The 23,442-nt window shown below is 34.9% G+C and overlaps 1 protein-coding gene across 1 annotated transcript in view; it reads right to left on the reverse strand.

Moving 5' to 3' along the window:
- Positions 1-2,560: 2,560 nt before the first annotated feature.
- Positions 2,561-23,442, reverse strand: part of LOC148956589 (serine hydroxymethyltransferase, mitochondrial-like) — a 110,927-nt gene continuing 90,045 nt past the window's right edge. The window contains 5 exon segments of the mRNA XM_089086004.1: positions 2,561-2,798; positions 7,217-7,472; positions 8,448-8,610; positions 9,796-9,935; positions 13,713-13,917. Coding sequence (XP_088942130.1) covers positions 2,671-2,798; positions 7,217-7,472; positions 8,448-8,610; positions 9,796-9,935; positions 13,713-13,917 — 892 coding nt within the window. The 3' untranslated portion in view covers positions 2,561-2,670.

Raw genomic sequence — 23,442 nt, forward strand, 5'->3', positions numbered from 1 at the left:
TTTCTTTCCTTTGATAACGATTTTTTCAACAAAACTTACAAGATGGGGGACAAATCGGACGGAGAACTATTTTTAGAGCAGTGTAAAAGGAAAGCACGGATCAGGAGTTTTACAACAATCAAATAGATTCAAAGAGAAATTTTTGAGAGTAATTTTCTAGTGCTGGGATTTCTTATGCTGGGTGCAGCCCCCAAAGACGGAATATTTCATTTTTATTAGAGTTATTCAAACATTTTCTGATCATTTATCTCTAAGTTTGTACTGTAGTTCAAGTGTAAGAATAAGCAGAATTTTTATGATGTAATTGAAAAAAGATTTTAAAATATTCCTCGGTCGACTGAAACAAAATGTGGATGAACAATTTTTGGATTAATACTACCCACATTGAAAATCATGGGTAGTATACACGTTAATGGTTAGTAGCCCAATGAATTTAAGATTCAACCATTCGATTTCTACAAATAGTGTCGTACCGTGTGGCTAACCCCCTGAAAAAAAAAAGATAAATGCCTCAGAATTCACAAGTTCCGTTTTTTTTCAAACCCTCGTTCTGGAAAAGTTTCTGTTATCCGCCGAGCAGAGTAAAACTATGGCTTTAACAGTTTCTTTCGAGTCTTCTTTTGAAAACTAAAAAAAAACTATAAAAAAAGAATGTAGACTTTCGAAACCTTTTTCGATAAAAGGGCCGTAAAACGGGTAAAGATGTTGCTTGAATTCGTAGAATTTTCAGTAAATTTGCAGAAAAAATAGCAATCATTTTTTTAAAGCCTACTAAATAGTACAAAAAAAAGAAACAAAAGTTTCGTAATTCTTTAACAGTTGGAAGTAACAACTAGGCTCATTCACAAAAAAAAATAGCAATCATTTTTTAAAGCCTACTAAATAGTATAAACAAAAAACAAAACAATCATAATTCCTTACCCGTTGCGTGTTAGGACTAGGCTCACAGTTTCGCCTTCCTGAAGTCTGCAGCTCATCCCATATTTCAAAGGGAGAATGAAGTTTCTAAAATATCCTGTTCTCATCAGAATAACCAGATGGGTTAGGAGAATTCAGTCAAGCCCGGTCAACAGTTACAGCTACGCTTTCGGGTGTCCACGCTTGAGCTGATTTCTATGAGGGACGTGTTATTTTTTTCATAATTCGAATTACTGTTAAACGTCTGTTATTGGGATTAGGAATCTGTAATTACGTCTGATGCGAGGCGATTTGAAATATTAGAGCGGTTGGCCCAACAAAGAAAGCATCATAAGCTTCTCAAATTTTTTTAATTTGTCGTTAAGATTAGTCTTCACTTTCATAAGCCAGCCATTTTACTGATGGTCTATATCCTCGGGAAATCGCCGTAGTTCGTCATATAGACAATCAAGAGGAAGGTATTAGTTAGGGTGGAAGGTATCAAGGGGGGGGGGGGTATTAGTTAATTTTCCTCAAATTTTAAAGGAAAATTTTATTGGAACTAACAATTAAAAAAGGGAACACTATACATGACTATTTACAAGAGGACAAATTTCCCCAATGCAAGTATATTTTCAGTAAAATGATTACATTTTAGCTCAAAAGGTAAGAATTACTTAATTTAATCATTTTGAAAGTTTCAAGATAATGAAAGTGAACGCCATCTGGATACTACAAAGCCATTTCAAGCCTTTCTGAAGGGAAAAACCTTCTAAAAGTACTGTATGAAAAACAAGACTACAATCTCAAGCCGTTTCTCCGAAGTTAGAGAAAGCCTCGCTCCCTCACCATAACATAATTTTCATGGTGACAATTATGTCACCATCCTCAGCTTTTTTCAATTCTAATCTCTTGTTCGGCCTATCATCGAATATGGTCACATGAAAATAAGATCCCACCTTCAAAAAGGCATTGATGCACTTGAGAAGATTCAGCGAAGAGCAATAAAATCTGTACTAAAACTAAGAGGCCTCTCCTACTGTGAACGATTGGAAATGCTGTCACTTCCTTCCATCTCCTATAGACTCCTCCGAGGTGATCTTATTGAAAATTTATTTATATAACAAGTAATACAGTAACATTGGACCAGAGGAAATATTCTTCTTCGACACAAACAATCTGCGAGGAGACAACTTTAAGCTGAAAACAAAACGCTTTCAATGAAGAAGTTGGAAGGTGGGCCTTCTCAAACGGAGTAGTCAGGGAATAGAACAACCTCCCCCAAGAAGTGGTTATGGCTGATTCTATCAACTTTTTCAAGAATAGTACTGACAAGTTTTTTAGTGAAACTAAATTCTTATCGAGGTGAAAGCCTTTTTATTGCAGTATATTATTATTATTATAATTACTTTCAAATATTCTCAATTATCAGCCCTAAAATAGAACTATTTGTCTACATGCCAGCTTTGCCTCTCATTCAGAATATCTGTCTTGGTGTTTTCTCCAATTAGGCATGGTTTGGTGGCAACTGTATTTTAATTCAAAAAGTTGGAATTAAATGGCTGTAAAATTGCAGGCAAAGGCTGAAGATTGATGTCAATCTATAAAATTGCAGGAAGCATTTTTTTTCTATACGCTAAGACAAAAAGAGTCAAAAGAAGAGCGCTATTAAAATAATATTATTTGATTAGTTCGTAACAATTTATACATAAAACAGCTACAATCAGTCTCACTGGCTTAGTTAATATAAGGCACTTGAACTTCATTACCAAATTAGTGGTCAGAAAAACCAGGCATTGGGAATCGGATGGCAAATTCATTGATAGCCTTCTTCAATTGGGCCATCTTGGCAATAACATCTTGATCAGCCTCTAAGAAAGCTTTGAAGTCTTTGAGTTTGTCTAAAAAAAAATTTTTACAACAATTAGAGGCCACAAAACCTATTGGTGTCTCAGTCCCGTCTCAGTTTCAGATAAACGTCAAATTTACAAGAGGAAAAAGGGAATTTTACTAATTTTTCGACTGGCCATGAATAAGAATAATTCAAAGAAAAGAAACGTTTAAATTCATAAAAGCGTGAGTACGAGCACTAAATTAAAGAAATACAGTACAAGTTTTATAAGAGAGAGGAAAAGTAAAAGTGCTTTGCATAGCCCTTGCATATTTATAAAATTAAAGGCCTCTTTTTTCATAGTTTTGATCAAATGTCTTCTGTTTTAATTTTCAACTGGCTCCGACCCCCATTGCGCTTCCTGGCTGAGGGGCCATGAAATGGGGATCGGTACGGCCGGTAGGGACTGTAAGGTCCAATGACGTATTCTTTACAATCTATTCACGTGCCACCAGTTGCCAAGCTATAAACCCTTCTCTTCCACTCCCTGTATTTTAAAACTTCCACCTTTACTCCTTCACAAAAAATTGCCACCTTTAAGTTTTCTTAAATTTCCTCACCTCGTTCTAGGACCACCTGCTTTTCATTTGGTCACAACTGGATTGTCAAAAAGCAAAATATTGGCAGCCTATAATCCTTCTCCTCAAAACAAGATCTAACGACATTAAACTTTCTTTTATAATAGACGGTGAGGGTGGACCAAGCCATATTTTCTTTCTGTACGTCACCTATTTGATATAAAGTTGCCTGAATGAGTACCCGGAACTATTCTGAGACAACTCTGCAATCACCTAGCATATATGAGATTCCTCAACTTTTCAGAGGTATACTTAAATACTTCCAGAAAACTTCCCCGAAGAGAAATCCTGCCAGCACGACCTCATAGCTGCAACAGTATTGATGTTTCACGAGATGGCCAATTAGAAAGGTGGCAACAATCTCTCTTGCAAGATGGCCCCGATAAAATTAAATAGTGTAATTGACTTTAAACAGGTAGGTCCACTGTAGAAAAAATTCTGCTTTCTTTACACTCACTTAGACTTTGAAGTACCTGAAAAAATAAGTACGCAGCAGTTTAGGGTAGCCTAAAAAAGGAACATAATTGCCAAAAGCCGGATGGCGCTGGTAATCTTTCTTTTCGAAACTAAGGCCAACTTCCATTCTTAGAAGTTTCCTATATGTTTGAACGGAACCTAAGTAGATTCATCATTTACGATGCTTAAGATTATTCTTTTCTTAGTAGTTTGGTTGAATACGAACATTCTTTTGAGCGCAATTTTCTTTTTTTTTTTATCTTAAAGTAGTTTTTTCATTTTCTAATTTTTCTTTAACAATCAGATTCTCGGACCTTGTTTTGCATAAACATATATTCTGAGTAAAATCAAGAAATTAGAATAATTCCAACCATAACCTATCATATGCTTTGAATTCTTTATCCATAATTAAGTTGGATAAGGAGATAGCTCACAGTTTTTCTTTGTAAACAGTGTCGCTACCAAATCTGGAAAAAGTCAACATCAAAATGGTCCACATCATTGCAGAAAAGAGAAGAAAAAAAGACGCGTATCAATAACAGAGCGTTCTCATTTGCTTTTATCGACAAAAAAAGCAAAGCTACATGGCTAATTTTAAGCTGTGCCGATTTAAGGCGCAAAATTTTGATTGTTTTCTTTTTCAGTTGTTTTAAAACATAATCTTGACTTTTAAGCATGTGAAGTACTTGTAAGGAACAAAAATATTAGAAAAGCTCCGTAATGAATGCTAAAAAAGAATGCACAAAACCAATAAAAAAAACTTGAACGATGTCGGCAAAGAAATTTCTAAAATTATTGACAAACTAATAGAAGAAAAAAACCCTGTGGGCTATAATCAAAAACTAGTATAGGGTTTTTGTTAGTATAAAAAAAAAAAAAAAAAAATCAGCAAAATTTAAATTCGGGTCTTCCTAATTAGATGATTACAGCTGCAATATTTTTTCCGTTTTCCTTCAATGATAAAACTAAATTTACAAGTAACATCAAATTATGTCAATTTTTATCCTTTTTTTTATCTAATGTTCAACTTAGAATAGGTAACACAAATGTTACTAAAACGCTAAGACTTTCAAAATTTGAGCTCTTATTACATATTTGAATTCTGCACATCAATTTATATGAAATCAGCTCAAAATCCCCCTGGTACCAACTTAGAATATCCCCCTGGTTCAACTTAGAACTCTTAAAATAGCCCTATTATCCTAACTTCAACGAAGTTCAACCAGGAACTTCGAAGTCCTGGTTGAACTTCGTTGAAGTAAAGATACTAGGGCTATTTTAAAGGTTTTTAAAAGCGGTTTTTTAAACTTCGTATTTTAATGTAAATTTTTTTTTATATATATTTTTTTTATTTAATGTTGTGCTGAAGACGGCCCTTGGACATAGGGCCGAAATATTCACTAGTATAAATTGCACTGTCTTGAAAAAAATTCCCTATTGTTTTTAAGTTGTATTTGTTTGAAAAGAGGATATTTGTAATAAAATTGGTTTTCAGTGAAGCGCCAATGACGCAGTAGGTTTTAGACTTTTACAGTGAGATAAGGAGGCAATACCCAAACTCTTGTTTGTAGTGATTTTTGTTCGTTTCAAGCTTGATTTGCATATTCAATTTAAGTTTCACCCGTTTTAAGATTTATTTATTTATTCACATTAATATATATTGTATGTTTGGTTGCATTGATTGTTTATTTAATTTCTGTTCGTTTTAAGTTTCATTTATACTTCAATAGCAAAATATTTTTTTTTCGTTTTAAGCTTGATTTTCAGATTCAATCTAAGCATTAGTCGCTTTAAGAATTAATTATTCATTTATATTATTACTTGTTGTATGTTTTTTGCTATTATTTAATTTCTGTTCGTTTTAGGTTTCATTTATTCTTTAATAGTAATTTCTGGTCGTTTTGAGTTTGAATTTTAACAGGTATTTGTATCTGCTGAACTTAAGTTTAAAATGGCCTTTACTTTTTTTTGAAAAACTTATTTTTCGGAAAGTTTTTTTTTTAATTAATCTACATAAAAATGACCTATTTTGCAAAAACAGAAAAAAGAAATGTTTACAGCTAAAAGTTAGTAGCTTTATAAAGCGCTATATACTCATATTGAACGACCTAGGCAAATGCAATTCGTCATTCAAATACTTGCAACTGATGGCCAAATTGTTTTGTAAATATTTCTTGTGTGTTCGATTTTTCATAAAGAATACTAATAATTTATATTTATTAGGCGGCTCTCGTTTTAGAGCATCCAAGGGGCGTGGCTTCATTTCGGATAATGTTGTTTCATCCTTTCTGACTTTATCTTTATGATTAAAAGTATTTTTTAACCAAAGTAACATTTATCGAGAAAATCCGTCTATAATGATTGGTTTTTAAATATTTAGCATTGGCTCATGTTAGCCTACATAAACTGGGCCCCTATTTTATTGTATTTGAAACTTCAGAAAAAACTAATTTTTCGAAAAGAACTTTTTGGTTAAAATATACTCAATTTTCTTGAAGCATACAAATAAGCTGCAACGGATAATTTAAATTCCAAAATCTCTCCATCAGTACCACTAAGGTAGTATTGCGATACCCCGCAGACAATATCCTAAACTGCTCCTGAAACACCCTATAAGCCCTTAAACAGATAGAATCATGATTTTTATATATTTAATATTATCAAGAGTTCCTCCGCATACCGTTATTATGAAAAGAGTCACTGAAAAATTGCACAATATTTCTTTCTTTTTCTTACATAGAGAGCACAGCAATGAAAGATGCTGCCTCTTTTATCACATTCTTAAAATTTTATTAGTTATTCATATTTACATAAAATTTATGTAACTTATTAGCCACTGATATTTAAATGTTCCGTCTTTTTGTGTTAAAACTGACAAATGCTTACATGCACTTCTTGTTAATACTATGCATACAAATTTAATGAAAAAAGTTATATAATTTTTATGTTCACCACGATATTTTAAAGCTTGTTAAAGCTTAAGAGACCATATTCTCAGTGAAGCTGCAGTAGCTTTAAAATGACATGATACACAACATCTGTTTTGGAGAAGAAAAACTGAAAGCAAACTAATGGGCTTTTGATTATTATTAATGAACAATTGTTTATACATGGCGCATTTTTTATCTGACGTTCGAGATAAAATAAACAGAATTTGATACAAAAGGTTTAAACTCCAAATACTTCAGCATTTGAGAAAAGGGAATTTTACAAAAAAAAGAAAAAAAAAGAAACTTCTAGACTTGTGCATCAAATGTGGTATGAGCCAGTAAGTCAATTCTGTTTTCTTTTTTTATACTTTGGTTATAAATATCACTTTGACCAAAAGTATCGCGGCACCTATACAAGTCCAGTCAAAAAAAAAAAAAAAATAATGAAAATTAGAAAGATTTACCTAGCCTCAATCCTCCAGGGTTCATAGCACTTTTATCTCCAGGGCAAGTATTTTTATTGGCTGTTATAGACACTTTATTGCATACCGTTTCCACCCTGGCACCATCTAATCCACGAGGTCTCAGATCAACAAGAACTAGGTGATTGTCCGTTCCACCTGAGACAAGAGTAAAACCGCTTTCTATTAAAGATTTTGCCATGGTTTTCGCGTTTTTTAAAACCTGTTGTTGATATGCTTTGAATTCTTGAGTGGCAGCCTGTAAAAAGAGAAAAGACAAATCATAAAGAGGATGATTAAACAATAGCAATCTGGTGGTAATGAAAATCTAATATTAAACAAAAACTCTGTGATTATACAACCTGATAATAATCCCTACAGATAACAGCAGGAAAAGGCCTCTATGAAACTAAATTTTCTAAATCCATTAACCTAATGAAAAAACTCTAAAGAAACCTAAAGAAAGTTGAAATATAGGATTTTTGGTAATTGACACATGGAATTATTATAGAGCCAAATTAATGAAAGCCAAAATGTTCTTACAGAAGACGAAATTGAATCCCATAAATCATTGTCTTTTTGACCCTCTATACATATTTAATATATGCATTCAATTTAATGTTGGTTTCTATGGCGGTACGTATATTCATTACCGTTCATTGGTATTGGCTTTCACTGCTTTTATTGCTACTGCATTTTTGGGCTTTGCTTGATGTTAAAATACGTTCGTATTTTGGCTTTGTGACTTCGGGAGGCCTAGTTGCCCTCCAATTTTTTTGGTCACTTAAAAAGGGCACTAGAGCTTCTAATTTTCGTTCGAACGAGCCCTCTCACGATATTCTAGGACCACTGGATCGGTACGATCACCCCTGGGATAAACAAAAGAAAAAAAAATAAAATAAAAAATAAACACGCATCCGTGATCATTCTTCTGGAAAAAAATACAAAATTCCACACTGTTGCAGATAGGGCCTTGAAACCTCTACTATAGGGTTTTCTGTTACGCTGAATCTGATGGTGTGATTTTCATTAAGATTCTATCACTTTTAGGGGGTGTTTCCCCCTTTTTTCGAAAATAAGGCAAATTTTTACAGGCTCGTAACTTTTGATAGGTAAGACTAAATTTGATGAAACTTGTATATTTGAATTCCGTTTTTTAGATTTTCGGTTACTACTGAGCCGGGTCGCTCCTTATTCACAGTTCGTTACAACGAAGGCTTTGATAATTACTTGCCTGTTTTAATGCCACTGCAACGCCGCCAATAGCATGATTGTGGGGTCCACCTTGCAGCGCTGGAAACACAGCCTGATTCACTTTCGTTTCAAGGTCATACATTATTTGTTTTCCGGACTTATCCACACTTCGGACACCCTTTCTGAAGAAAGCCATACCTGATCTACGGAAGGAAAGCAATAAATCTAATTGCAACAAGATAACAGACTGACAAATAACAGGGATGCAAGGGAAATCCTGCAGTAAGGCTTCTGAGCTGGTAAAGACTTTGGCTACTTTTTCAAGTGTGAAAGGCCCCTCAGAAATCAGACAATTGAAGTAATTCTTAAACAGAAAAGCCGCAGTTGAGTCAGAAGCAATACAGAATAATTGAAAAAACGAACATATTAGGTTCAGGAGAGAAGTCAAGAAGTCTTCTAACGAGACACGACGCAAAAATATATTAAAAGGGACCTGACAATTCTGTAAAGGGGGCAAATTCGAGAAAACACCAAAATGAGCAGCTTAAAACGAACTAACGTGGAATTGTAGCACTGTTAAATCTTAACATTTAAGGGAGTGGCGCATAACCAAAACCAAACTACCTCTCTACATACTTGCTTGCTCTTGATGGGAAGGCATATATCACAAATCTAAAAAAAAAAAAAAAAAAAAAAAAAAAAAAAAATATGGCTCCATATTTGATAAAGTACGGGTGCTGCAAGAGGAAGGGACGTGTAACCGCGGAGCATCCCCACCCCAGGTGTCAAGATTTCAATAGTTTTCGCATGGTATCCCGCAACTGTCTGTATATATATTTTTTTATCTAGAATCCCACCCCTCCCCAGAAATAAGTTCCTGGATTCAAGCCTTGTAAAGTAAATGGTCACCATATAATTTTTGTTACATGTAGTTGGAGATTTTCCAAGTTATATTTTATAGACTTAGAACAGGAGTGCACGAGTCGATTGGAACGGCAAAAAGTTCCCGGGGAGAAAAAGAAGAATTGAACAAGTGGTTCTCATTGCAAATAAAAAAAAAAGACTTGAGCAGTAAGACTATAAAGTATCCCTTGCGACTAAAAGTGAACTCAATTTTAGCAATCTTTTACCACAACCAAGGAGTTGTATATGGATGGTTTTTTTTCCTTTTTTTTAAATTTGATTAAATAACTGTGCTACTTGAGGATAAAAAACAAATTAAAAATAAATAAATTTGTCTAGATCGTCCTCCTTAAAATTACATAAAAAATTAATTTTTTAATTTTCCAAATTAGAAAGATTTAAACCCCAAGTTCCCTTAAAAAGACAGCCTTGGGGACTATGGAGGCCATAATTATACAAATATTCAAAAGATCAAAGCGACTTACCTTGCACCTCGGAGAGTCTTATGCGTTGTGGTCGTAACTAAGTCAGCATAGTCAAAAGGCGATGGTATAACACCCCCAGCAACAAGACCGCTTATATGGGCCATGTCTGCGAGGAATAGGGCTTTCACGTCGTCACATATCTAGAAATGATATATATGTGTTATTGTGAATGTTTGAAATCTGGTTAATGTCGACATCCACCGGTGAATGTCCGTCTAGAATTCCTTTTTTTCTGTTTGGATTCAATTAGCTTTGTGAATCAGCTTTTTCAGTCTTATGCAAGCTTTGATGGTAAAAAGTTAGTTAGGTTAGGTTGGGTTAGATATTAAATCTCAGAAATGGGTTAAAAACCTAACCTGTCACCATCAAACTTGTACAAAACTCAAAAGCAACGCTGACTAAACCCAAGTGAAAAAAAAAGGTATTTGGGACATTCACCGGTGAATGTCGACATTCACCAATTTCGGACATTCACGGTAACATATGCATCAGAAATCTTATGACCAATACCTATGAAATATTAAATATAGATGGCATTGTATAGCTCCATACTCAGGCAAGATATCAAAATTGCGATTTTGTTTTTCTTCTTTAAACTATGAGAGCCTACTGTTATTAGTTAGATTTCAATCACAGATAGACATGTTGAAAGCGAAAAATAATCTATTAAAACCAAAAAGAAAGACGATTTTCTTATTTTTTATCTCCTACCCTGTAAACTATTCATTGACTACACAAAGTATGTATAAACGTAAACAAGAAAAAACGAAAAGTCTCAAACCTCCAGACGGGCTTTCACTGAAACCATTTTGTGTTGTTCAAAAAGAGTAAAAATGGATTATTAAACTGTTTAGAGCAAAATCTTGTGCTGAAACTGATTTTTCAGCCAGAATTTGCACCTTAGCACTAAATGTCATCAAACTGTCAATTTTTAATTTTCGTTTATCTCACATGGCAAAGTTGATTGAATAGATAGTTTAGAGATAGAATTAATTGAAGACCCTCTTGGGGTAAACTAGTTTCATTCCAATGAACCAATAGATACATTGTGGTTTTACCATATTTTTATCCATTCTTTACAAAGAATTGCTCCAAGAATTGTTCACCATATTTTTAAACCGAAGGTATTTGTCTCCAACATTTAGTTGTAAGGTCTGCTGAAAAAAAAGAAAAAAAGAAATGTTTTCCTTGTCGTATCTAAAGAGGCATATTGAAGGTTCTTCTTGGCCGATGTAATGTCATGGAAAATAAAAGGGGCCCAGATTTCTTTTCCTTTTCTTTAGTTGGAATCACAAGAAAAACCCTATTATACGTTGCTCATTGCATTTAAATTATTATATTGAAATTCGTGAGTCATTGGATCTACCTTCTTTATTCTAGAGCAGATGATTCACATTTAGTTCCGTGCATATCACAATGTTATTTATGATTGTCTTACTGACTGAGGAGTAGCATTGATATCTTCTAGAATGGCTCCTTTGAATCCCTGGTCTGCAAATTCCTTCCAGACATTCTGTCGTTGAAGTAGCAGTAATAGAAACACATGAAAGGCCAAGTTCTGGGACACTGGGTGTCCACCTGAATCCCTCACGGAGCTGTTATCGCCTATGGTTGTCTGCCATGTAGGCCTTCAGAGTTCCATTTGAGTAAGGCTCGGGACAATTTTCAGGTGCAAAAGCTTTCTGGACCCAAAGCTACATTATAGGCAAGAGGTACTATAACTTTCCAGCAAGTGTTATAGGATTTAGTGGGACACTGGCTCTTCTTACATGCACCAAGCAGAGTTTCTTAAGTATCTTGGAATATTTTCGGTTACTGGATTGACGTTCTTCACAGTACCGTAATTTCTCAAAGTGTATCAGCCATTTCTAAATTCTGGTTTTGCAGGGGGCTTCTCGCATTTCAGCTGTTACACAAGTTTGTCCTTAGCATTTTTAATGAACCTGTCGTATAGTAGTATTCATAGAGGCAAAGTTCCGTACAGGAAATCCGATTATGTCCAGAGGCACATTTAGAAACTCAACAAAGAAGATGTAACAAAATGTTTTCGAGGCCCTCTTTTTCTAGTCACCCCGAATTATTAAGCCTTAGGAACAACCAAGTCATATACTACGCATTTCCTTTCACCAGTGATGACTGGTTTAAAGAGACATATGTTGTGGTTAATCCGATTTTTATTTCACTTCTTTCTTCTTTATTTTTTTCTGCGAAAATAAATAATGGTATGATCTACGAACCATATACGGGTAGTGTTTAAGTTCCATACAACGTAAAAAATTGATTGGTTTATGTCAAAACTAGTTAGAAATCAACTTAACATGAAACCAATCCCCAAAGAGTATCGACGTCAAAGGAAATGTCTCACACTATATTGCCTTGACAAGTGATTTAATGAGACATAACCAAGCTTTATAGTGCACAAATAGCTGAAGAGACTGCAACGCCAGCGGACCTGGGTCACGCAATTTGGATTAAAAATTGAACAAGCAGTGTTGCTTCCAATTCTGCCGTATATCTTCCCTTATAAGAGAAAAAAACACACAAAGGATGTTCTGCCAAAAACTTTTGACCTAACCATATGATAAATTAAAACCTTCTCGTCTTTAATCTGTCAAAATTTTTCAAGGGTATTTCAAAAAAATCATTTCAACAGATACTTCTTGACCTCGACGGCACCTTGAGAAAAAACCGCTGAATGGAAAGAATAGTAACTTTTTAATGTCCATACATAGCCTACCAGGTAATTCTGTGAATTTTTAACTTAGCTTCCTTTTGGAAAAGTTCCGTTAGTTTTTTTTTTAACACTCCTTGCAATATTTTCGTTTTTCCTTTAAGCCTTACTAAAAAACTTTATGGGTAAGCCGGGCCAAAGTAATAATTAATATAAAATGGAAGTAAGCGTATCAAGTTTCATTTGATACGCAATAAACCCGTAACTTCCGTCCCCCTAGATCTGCCTTTGGAACGAATCAAAGTACACATTGCTTTCGAGCGACAAAAACAACCAATAATTTAGAAGGAAAAAGACCCGCATAATGTTTCGTACTACTGAAAATAAATTAGTATACTAACTGTCCTGATCGATGAAAACAATTTGAAGATTAACAATAGAATATACATAAACTCATGAACTCGGCAATCGCTGATTCTAAAACCACAATCAACACCCGTTTCTTAGCCGTGAAGTCTTAAACTGAATAATTTCAATCATAAAATAGTTAAAAGGCTATGAGGATACGCTTGATAAATTCTTAAATGTCGCTAGCAACTTAATGGAGCATTTCGATGCCACGTTTTTTTTGCGGAATGAATTGTTCAAAGTCTAAGAGATAGACTTAAAAGCTATGGAAGCTCCAACTTTTTTTTACTTCTTCTCTAGGAGCTTTAAGTTTTAATTTTCTGCTTCATGGTTATAGTTTAATATTTTCGTGCCGAAGATTTTTTATTGTAAAATTCTCTTTGACTTATATTGTTTCACGTTTTGATTTCTTATTGTTGTTAATTCGGCTTTTATGGCTTATAACAGTTGTTTGTCAATTTACGTTTTATCTTGTTGGATAGTAGTTTGAGCACCTGAATTTGAGTAGCCTCCAATGGTGTCCGATTTGGTGCATTCCAAGCATGAATAATATTAGTACGTTTGCCTATATAGACAAAAGATTGTATCAATCAGAGAATAAATTGATTCGAAAAAATCTCAATGTTTAAATGATAAAATTCAATTGTCGATATAATAATTTTATCCGTATACACCGTATATGTCATCTCAAAATCTCTTATATTTAATTTGTTTCTACAGTGTTGTCTTTTCAACCAATTCAATTAAGATTTTTTATTGTTGCTTGTAAAGCATAGAGAATTTGATAGAACATCACAGGAAAAAATCAAAAGTTGAAATAAAATAAAAATAACATTACTTCTCTGAATCTCTTATAATCGATAAGACGAGAATAAGCTGATGTACCGGCAATGATAAGTTTTGGCTTGAAAAGCTTTGCAGACTCATGAAGCTTGTCGTAATCAATGAGACCAGTCTGAGAATGGATTTTGTATGGCATGGACTCAAAGTACACAGATGTTGCTGACACTCTCTTGGTCTCCGTCATAAATCCATGCGTCAAACTAAATGAGAAATTAGTGTGACGTTAAAACCCCAGAAGAAAATAAGTTGAACCTAAATGGAGAAGTGATGAGATGGAGTGAAGGCCTTTTTTAAGGGACGTAAGATAGTACTTTAATCAGAACAGAAAAGAGATCGGGAAAATATTCTACGAGGATGATATTATCCATTTAGCCTTGAGGGTTATCATGCAGATAGCTCATTTAAAATAGATACTTCATAGATAGATTTGAGTAAAAACGGTGGACATGTTACACTTTGTTGAAACAAGGATCCTGCTATTTCTTTGGTCTTCATAGTTAGATGGTCAGGGCTGATTTTTTTTTTCCCCCGACTACAAAACATGCTACCATTGTCATTCATAAACTTCTATTTGGATATCAAGTGGCATATTTAGGGGGGCGGAAGGTCCACCCCTTCCCACCTAAACTCCAAAAAAATTATTATGAGTTTGATTCCTTGCTTTCAGCAGTCCACTTTATTGTTTGTTGTCTACTTCAATAATATATTGGGGCAAAATTTCACCCCTTTACAAATATTTTTTTGCCTTCGTATATCTGTTTGGATCCTACATTTATAAAATCTCTCTCGCAGTATAGGCCGAGAGTTGTCATTCCCTTAGCCATTCCATCTCTTTGCCCGAGTCTCTGGCAACTGTTTTTTCATACTTATTGGGATTACGTTTGATAAGGTTCAAAGCTGCGTAAGCTTCGTTGCTAGTAATTGACTAGATGTGACTCGGTGATAAATAGAAAGAAAGAGCAATATATATATTGACAGATCGCCTTGTGAAAGCAAGAATGTCGTAACCGCATTTTTTTAAATTCCGAGAAAAAGGCAATTGAAAAAATCAGTTTTGTGGAGATGACCGTATGACAGAAAGAAAAACAAATGAAACGCCAGTTTAAAGTCCCTAGTCAGGGAGACCTCTTGGTAGAATTTTCGTCCTGTTGGATAAGATTTACTAGGTCAAAATGTCGAACAAAAAACAGATACGACATTTTAGCCCGCCCTTTTTTGCTGCTAAAGTAGTTACGACAAAAGTGCAGACAGTGCTTGGGTTCCTTTTCCATTTTGTTACAACAATTCATCAACAAGGTTTTCTCAGGAATAGGCAAGCCTTATTTTAGAGCCCACACGTGGCGTTTTTACCTTTTTGTACTACTTTGGTCGTTTAAACTGAATGTGATACAAAGTGATTATAATACAACTTTAGAAATTTCGACTACTTGGTAAAAAAAAGCAAGGTAGCCTTACTAATTGGGTCTTTACTGACAATGTACTACAGTGGGTGGGTGGTTGTTTTCTTGACTCATGCTTACAAAAACACACTTGTAGCACACCAAATTTAGAGGAGACATAAACCTGTAGGCTGATTGCAAATCTTTGATTTTTTCATTAGGAATAACAAGTTTGAAATCAAACAGCTTTGAGACAACAAGAAACTCAACCACTTTTGCAAAAAAAAGTGTCTCTCATTGCCTTAAGTTTACCCTAGATAGCAACGTTTACCTCAGAGATTGACTCGTCAGAAAACGACAGTTTGTAACCGACTCTTTTCGAGTAGCCTTGTTTAAATTGCAGTTGTTTAACTTTGGAAAATGGAACATTAGCGTATTTATAGATCTTGGAGGCCTGCTGGAAATCTAGCATTTTATTCATTTGATGAACAAACTTTGTTTAGTTGATGTCGTAACTGACCGGAGGTTAATCATCCCGTCAGTTACACTTTCCGCTTTCACAAAAGTGAAAAACATGCACTTACGATGAAGTTGAATTTTTTATTTACTCAGCAGGGAGGCAGCGCACAACAAAACGAACTACACCATTCGAAAGTTTATAAAATATAAGTCTGATAGGATTCCTAACTCAATTTTGACTAGGGGTGTCAGTTATGACATTCTTGCTTTCACAAGGCGAGATATAAAAATGACAAAACAAAACTGTCAACAATCTCCGTCATTTTTTTTTTAAAAAGAGTGCGTGTAGTCGATGAGGATGTTTTAATTCTTACTGTTCCAGTTACTGAGGCAAGAGTAGAAGGTACTCGTACAATTCCATTCCTGGCAAAAGCATTGCAATCAGAGGGATTATCCATAAATGGTCCTTTTATCGCAGCTTTATACCCCATTTCCCTTTTTTTCACGTTTTTAAATGCCCGAGAAAGACTTGACATCAAGAATGGAACAGATTAGCCCCATAACAGCATTGCATTTACGCTAATCATCCAGATCATTCTTCTACTGGAAGAAGATCTGCAATCATTGTCAACACTGTTAGCCAACATGAAAACCTCAACATCGCTTTAAATGCCTTATTTCACTTCAAGTTTTAATTGAATAGTTGACTTCTAAATGCTAATCTCAGTAATACAATACATTTCTTTATTACCTTAGAGAAGTTCCGAAATTTTTAGAACTTTTTTGTAGTTATAAAGCAGCCACCATAAGTCCTTAGCTCTGTCGGAGAAGCTGGAGTTTTTATTCACTTGCCAGCTTTAGGAAATGAATTCATTGTCTAAATTGTCTTTTTTCCCAAATTAAAATACATATAAAATTGAGGGTTCTTCAATTTCTTGGGAAAGGTGGGGTGAAATGAAGACGAATACACGAAATAGAGTTACAATGGCTGCTTTATAACTACCAACTCTGTAATATCATAACTCAAAATGAAAAAAACGCAAGATTGATTCTCGTTTTTGCCGACAATATGTGCCATAAACTATTTGCTAAATAGGATTTTCGATGCGCCAAGGCAGCAAGAACGGATTGTCAGACAGTAATAGTTGCGTTTTTTGTCCCATATCTTCTGAAGACTTGGATCATTTTCCCGCTTTTTGAACCAACTCCTTTCCAGCAACGAAAGGAAAACGGCAACTCTGAGGTCAATTCTCCAATCTGCTCTTAGAATTAGCGTAGTCTCATAATAAGCTGGACCCCCCACCGAACGAAAATCCTAAATACGCCTCTGTAGATACCAAAAAGCCCCATGTACGTATAATTTTATTTTCAGTATATTTTAATGATGAACACTTCGGATTGTCCTTAAACATTAATCTTCCAAAATCAACATGGTGTTTCCTATATTTTCACCGACCCAAAGAATCATACGCATGCGCATGTGTGAGAAACTTTCTTTAGTTTTTTTTTATAATAATTTTAAAAGGTTTTCATTTTAATCGATAGTAGATACCGTATAGTAGATACTCCAATAGTAAACACCGTATATTAGTATGCCTATTTTTATATATATATATATATATATATATATATATATATATATATATATATATATATATATATATATATATATATATATATATATAATCAGTAAAAAAATCAGTTACAAACGCTTCTGACAAGACGAGTATCCCGCCGGCGGAAAGTTGGCCAAAATTCATCGAAAGCAAGGTGACAGAAAGAGAGGAAACGGATAGCCTGAGTTGGTGGGTGGTCGGCGAAAACCTTGCGAAATTCCCTCTAAGGGAAAAAGATTACAAACTACTGCAGCCTTTCACAGGTGAGGAAATATGGAATTCGCTAAAGAAGATGAGAGGGACCTCAGCACCAGGAGTTGATGGCATCCCAACAAGGCTCTGGAAGTGGTCTAGGGTATATTTGTTGCCTTTGTTATCAACGTTATTTTCAAGTGTCCTTAGCAAGTTGGTTTGGCCTCAACAGTGGAATATTTCAATAGTTTTACTACTTTTTAAAAAGGGAGACCGAGCATTGCATAAGAATTATAGAGGGATTCATTTAGGAAATAGCCTTAGTAAATTATTTTATAAAGTGTTAGTGGCTAGATTAGATAGTTGGCTTAAAGAATCAAATAAGTTAATAGAAATTCAGGTAGGGTTTCGAGAGGATTAAAGTGGGGTAGATCAGATATTTATTTTGTATGGGCTTATTAGGAAGTATATGAGGAAAAAGGATGGTAGGCTATACGCAGCTTTTTTGGACCTGCGAGGTGCGTTCGATGAAGTTTCACGAGATTTGTTAGTAGAAGGACTTATATAGTTAGGGCTGCCGAGACGTTTTGTAGGATTGGTTGTTAAAATGTATTTGGTGGTTAGAATGGTATATAAGGTAGGAAAGTCTTACTCTAGGGCAATTGTCAGTAGGTTAGAGGTTAAACAAGGTTGTACAATTTCACCTAGGTTGTTTTCCCTGTATCTTAATGATATAGAAGAATATACGGTAGGGCAGGGAGCCCCAACTCTAAATCTATCTGCAATGCAGGTGTTCGCTCTGTTATTTGCGGATGATATAGTATTGGTGGCTAAAGATGGGCCTGACCTTCAAAAACTGCTAGGAATGGTGTCCTCATACCTAGATGAGAAGCGTTTGGTCCTAAATGTCACAAATTCAGTAGTTATGGTATTTCGACAACATGGAAATATAGAGGAAAGGTTTAGTGTAGGAGCAGAAGTGCTTAAAGTAGTTGAAGATTTTGTTTATTCAGGATGCAAGTTTACTTCAAATGGTAGGTGGAAAGGGCAAATTGATTATGTAGCTAGTAAAGATATTAGGGCTATATGGCTAGTTTTAAAGAGTAGTGTTTTGAAAGTAGGCCTGACAGACCTTAGGCTTCAGAAAAGGATATTCCAGACTAAGCTAGCTTCCGTAATGTCTTTTGCAGCAGAGGTGTGGGGTATGGAGAAGGCTGATAAGGTAGACCGGTTACAGTTGATGTATTTTAAGCGGTTAATGGGGGTTAGTGATAAGTTTAATCATGTAGTATTAAAAGGTGATTTAGGTTTGTTATCATTAAGGGTGGGAAGGTTAGTGCGGATAGTAAATTATTGGGAAAGGATTATAAATCTGCCTAGTAGGAGGCTAGTGAAGAATGCATATGAGGAGATGCTAGTAGATGGCAGGAAAAGTTCTTGGCCAAACCGGGTTAAAGAGACTATTGATAGATGTGGTTTTAGTGAGTATTGGAATGAGGGGAAGGGGCTAGGTGTGGAAGTGGGGCTACTTGCAAAAAAGTAAAGGATAGACTAATAGAGCAGGAAATTCAAAGGTGGCAGAATCAGAAATCATCCTCGGCGTCCCTGGGGCTGTATGGGCTGGCAAAGAAGGTTTGGGGGGAGGAAGTTTACTTTAAAGCGGGAATGAGTAGTGAGGATTTCAGATGGGTAATTTCGGTTCGTGGTAATTTTTTGGGTATTGGAGAAAGGAGGAAATATATTGGGAATTATAGGATTAAAAATGGTCCTTACCAGTGTCCTATGTGTGGAGAGGAGGAAGATCTTATCCATTTTATGGGTACATGCCAAGAGTTAAGAAATTTGAGGAGGGAAGTGTTTTCAACAGATATTGGAGGGTTGGATTGGCTTGAAAAAAATTTGAAAAGTAGAAATTTTGATGATTTTAGAAGGTTGGGTAAATTTGTAAGAGTGGGTATCGCACATAGAGAAATTTTTTTGATGAATTTTGAGTAATTTATTGTGTGTTTTTTTTTTTGTATTTATTTTTGTTTTGTTATTTTGCCATGGCCCGAAAAGACTTTTGTTGCAATAAATATCTATCTATCTATCTATCTATATATATATATATATATATATATATATATATATATATATATATATATATATATATATATATATATATATATATATATATATATATATATATATATATATATATATATATATATTAAACTGTATATATATCTAGATCGTACGCAATATTCTTTTTCGGGTGTGTGGGGTGGTAGAGTAGGATTGGATAAACTCAAAAAATTCACTTGCATAAGAAGTGCCCTAGCATTTGGAGAATTTTGAATTTCGAGAGGAGGGAGGGGGAGGGCGGGCCTAAAGGCCCTCCCCCTGCGTTCGTCCCTTATGTCTGTATAAGTATATACAGAGTATATGTCTCCATTACATTGACATCATATTAGTATATATAACATCCAAATTCAGAAATTCAGAAGTTTTGGCCTCATTATATCTTTATGATCGATCAGTTTGCAATTTACTAAAGAAATTCCATGCTCTGTTTTCTCTTCACATGTGGAGGTCCTTAAGAGCGAAGATATTATCCCAAAAGCATAGTTAAAGATGATATCTAAATATCAGTTTTCAAATACTCTTTCTGGGGAAACAAGATACAAGGGGCTATATGAACCGGACTTTAAAGCTCTTAGAAATAAAGAAGAAAAAATAGTATTGAGCGTTGAAGTTTTCATGGAGGAAGAGACATCAATTTATCTAAGCCAAAACTCCTTTACTACTTTGATGAAAACTTGTTTGCTCAAATATATATAATTCTGACACACAACATAAATAGATACAAAATTTGACGATAATTCAGTCAGCCGGATAAATAAACTGCTTTAACATTCATGAAAATCAGACATTTTTTTCTTCAGCCAGGGCTATATTTTTTACTTTGATTTCTATGCTCAGCATGAACTAAATGGATATTATAATATTTACCGACATAAACACAGTCATTTGAGTAATTTACTTTATTCAACTCAGTAAGCTTATTTAATCTTCCCAGCCCGTGTTCTATATTTTTTTTTACCATTCACTGTGTAAAATCTATTCCATTAGCTTTGGTACAAACTAATTGCGTAGTCTATTATTATTATTCATTGAAAAGCCCGTTATACAGTAACACAGCAAATACGGAGGCAAAGAGAAACAATAAAATAAAAATAAAACTTAATATCAAATAATTATACACTGCTCTAACATAAACAAAAATTAATAACAACATCATAAATACGTTCTATACGGTTCTAGGTGTTTACCCCCCCCCCCTGGAAAATACCCCCCGGGGAAAATAAGGTTTTCCAAATTTGAGATTTTTACTCGAGAGTTATTTTTTTTTTTATTTCCGTAGGGGGAATGAAGATTGGTACTTGTATATTATTCGCCACTCATTCAAGTTTACGCTGTGTAAAATTCGAGTTTTTTTCGTTAGTTTCTTCGTTACTTTAGAAATAAATTTGGGCTATAGATTTGCACATTAGGGGGGGGAGGTAAAGTATAGCCGGTCTGCATGCAAAATGTCTGAACCACAGAGGACCAAGAGTCACAGATGGGACGGGGATGTTTCACGCCATTTGAAAAGGAGGAAATTACACTGTCCAGTGTTAGATTTAAGACCGATGTTTAGTTACTCATCATGCTGGTTTTTAAAAATTTCAGAGAGTCGTTGAGTAGTTCGGCTGATATCAAGAATACCATCAGCATAAGAGACAAAAGAAGCATTGATACCATTGGAAATGCAGGATGGTGGACATGTTCTCGGGAATCAACGACATAATTGTTAAATAGAAAGGGAGAAGAAATTGCACCATGGCGGGCTTCTATTCAAGCAGGGATTCTTCTAGCTCGGGAAATCAGCTCCTTAGATTTTGAAAGAGAGATCTTAAGACGGATTTGAAGGCGAAAATACATATCACGAAAAGCCTCAATGGTATAGCATTTACAACCCTTTTAGCAGTAGGAAGGAGCATTGCCACATGGATAAGGGAGTCGAAAGCTCGACTGAAATCAAGCCCTTTAAGAAACAGGGAAAATACCTGAAGCATCAGATTCAATGAGCAAGTTGGCAACAACAGAAAGGGCCTCGGGACAACCGAATTCAATGCTGAACGCCAAACTGATGAGGAGGAGCACCACACTTAGTCTCAAGCTCATCTATAACGACTAATTCGTATAGTGTGCACATAGTCGTTGAACCGGTAATAGGCAGAAAAAAAGTGCCCTTCTTGGGAATACGTGTAACATCACCAATACAGAATGACGAAGGTACAATATCTCGGGTAAGGATCATCAATGTGAGCAATGTTAGATGCTGTACAAGGAAGGGACTACCATGATTAATATGCAAACCACAAACCCCATTAATACTGGACGACAACTTTGACTTCAGCCTCTTAACTGCTGATTCAACTACAGATGCCATAACCACAATATCGTCATATGGACACTCTGCCCTATTTAATAACTCTATAAGATCATACTCAAATTATGACTCAAGCAAGGGATCTGGTGAAGAGAAATCAGCTGCATAATAATTATACCATTAAGAATCAGGTATATCAGAAGCAGAAACTAAGGGGAAACTATGCTTTACTAAATTCTTTTAATTTTTGTTTTGGTCATTTTATGTACGACACAATTTTTTTGTCTATTATTAACAGTTTCTAAGATTAGTTTGATGTCAGGTTCTTTGTATTTTTTTCTTCTCTTTTTCAACTGATATAACAAGAGGATTGGCTCAACTAGAGCTTGTACTAGACTTTTAGAAATAAGTATTATCCTAGCGTTCTCAGAGACAATGTATTCCAGTTACAGTATTATTTCAGAAAACCTATAACTATTCCATTTTGTTGGCTAGGAGCCTAACTTTGGAATGGAACCTCCTCGAGAATAAATATGTGTGACATATCACCTAATTCTACTAAACAATGTTTTACTGGTCAAAAATTCCTTTGGACTTAGGCGACCGGAGAAAAGCGGTAAACGTCCTTACGGACTGAATAGATGGACAGTCAACGGTAAGCGGACGGTGGAGCAGGGGGATATACTAGCTTTAACGTCACTGTTATTCGATTTTTTAGACAAGAATCCTTCTTCGTAGCCAGGATGTGAAGATCCATTACAGAAGTAGAGCTATAACAAAAGTAAAGGATTCAAATTTAGTTGTTTAATTCAATTTGCTTATATACTGCAAAAGTTACTCTTCTGTACACCCGAGTCACTTTAATGCTAAATGGTTTTTTCTATAGACTCAGTTTACATTCCTCAGATTCCCATGCAAAAAAAGCTAAACTGAGTTTCAATTTCCGAGACAAAAAAGATAGGATTAGTTTTCCTTTCAGAATACTATGTCTTCAGGTTTATACCTTCAAGTCCCCTTTTCACTTGGAAATGTTCTGTGGTTTCCTGAGAAGTAAAATTAAGAATTTGCCCTACAATCTTGTCTTGAATTTATAGACTCCGTTTGGCGGTAGAACGAGACGATTTCTTGGAACGCAAGCGACATTTTCAGAGAGCGTAGATCGAGGGAAACAACCATCAAAGTAAAATGTGCCTATCAAAAATTGTTATTTCGATGTTAGTTTTTATCTATGAGGTAGAAAAAAAACTTTTGCACATGACATGAAATTTGAAGTAGCTTCAATAGCAACTTGGTTCAATTGCGATGTTGCTGCATTTAAATTGATTTCCCACAAATCAAATGCGTTAGTAAAGGTAATGGTATTAATAAACAGTAGATCCAAAATATTCTATCCCATGACGACACAATGAAAATAACTGACTTAAACGTCTCTTGCAGCTATTGCAGATAATGAATATGGTAAAAGCTCCAGAGAAACAGATTGTTTACCTGCAAAGCTTTTCCCTCAGAAACTTGTTGCTCTTTTAACTGGCTCTAAATTCCACACAGGAACCAATCAGATTTTAAAAAGGTGAGCTATTGGCTTTCCCTTTTGGTATACGATTCAGTATTAATGAATACCTCCTTTATTTTTACCTTGTCTATCCATATATTCTGCATTGTAGT

The sequence above is a fragment of the Artemia sp. Qi Xiang Cuo genome, chromosome 1 (assembly GCF_049724085.1).
Source record: "Artemia sp. Qi Xiang Cuo chromosome 1, ASM4972408v1, whole genome shotgun sequence".
In the NCBI taxonomy this organism is placed as follows: Eukaryota; Metazoa; Arthropoda; class Branchiopoda; order Anostraca; family Artemiidae; genus Artemia; species Artemia sp. Qi Xiang Cuo.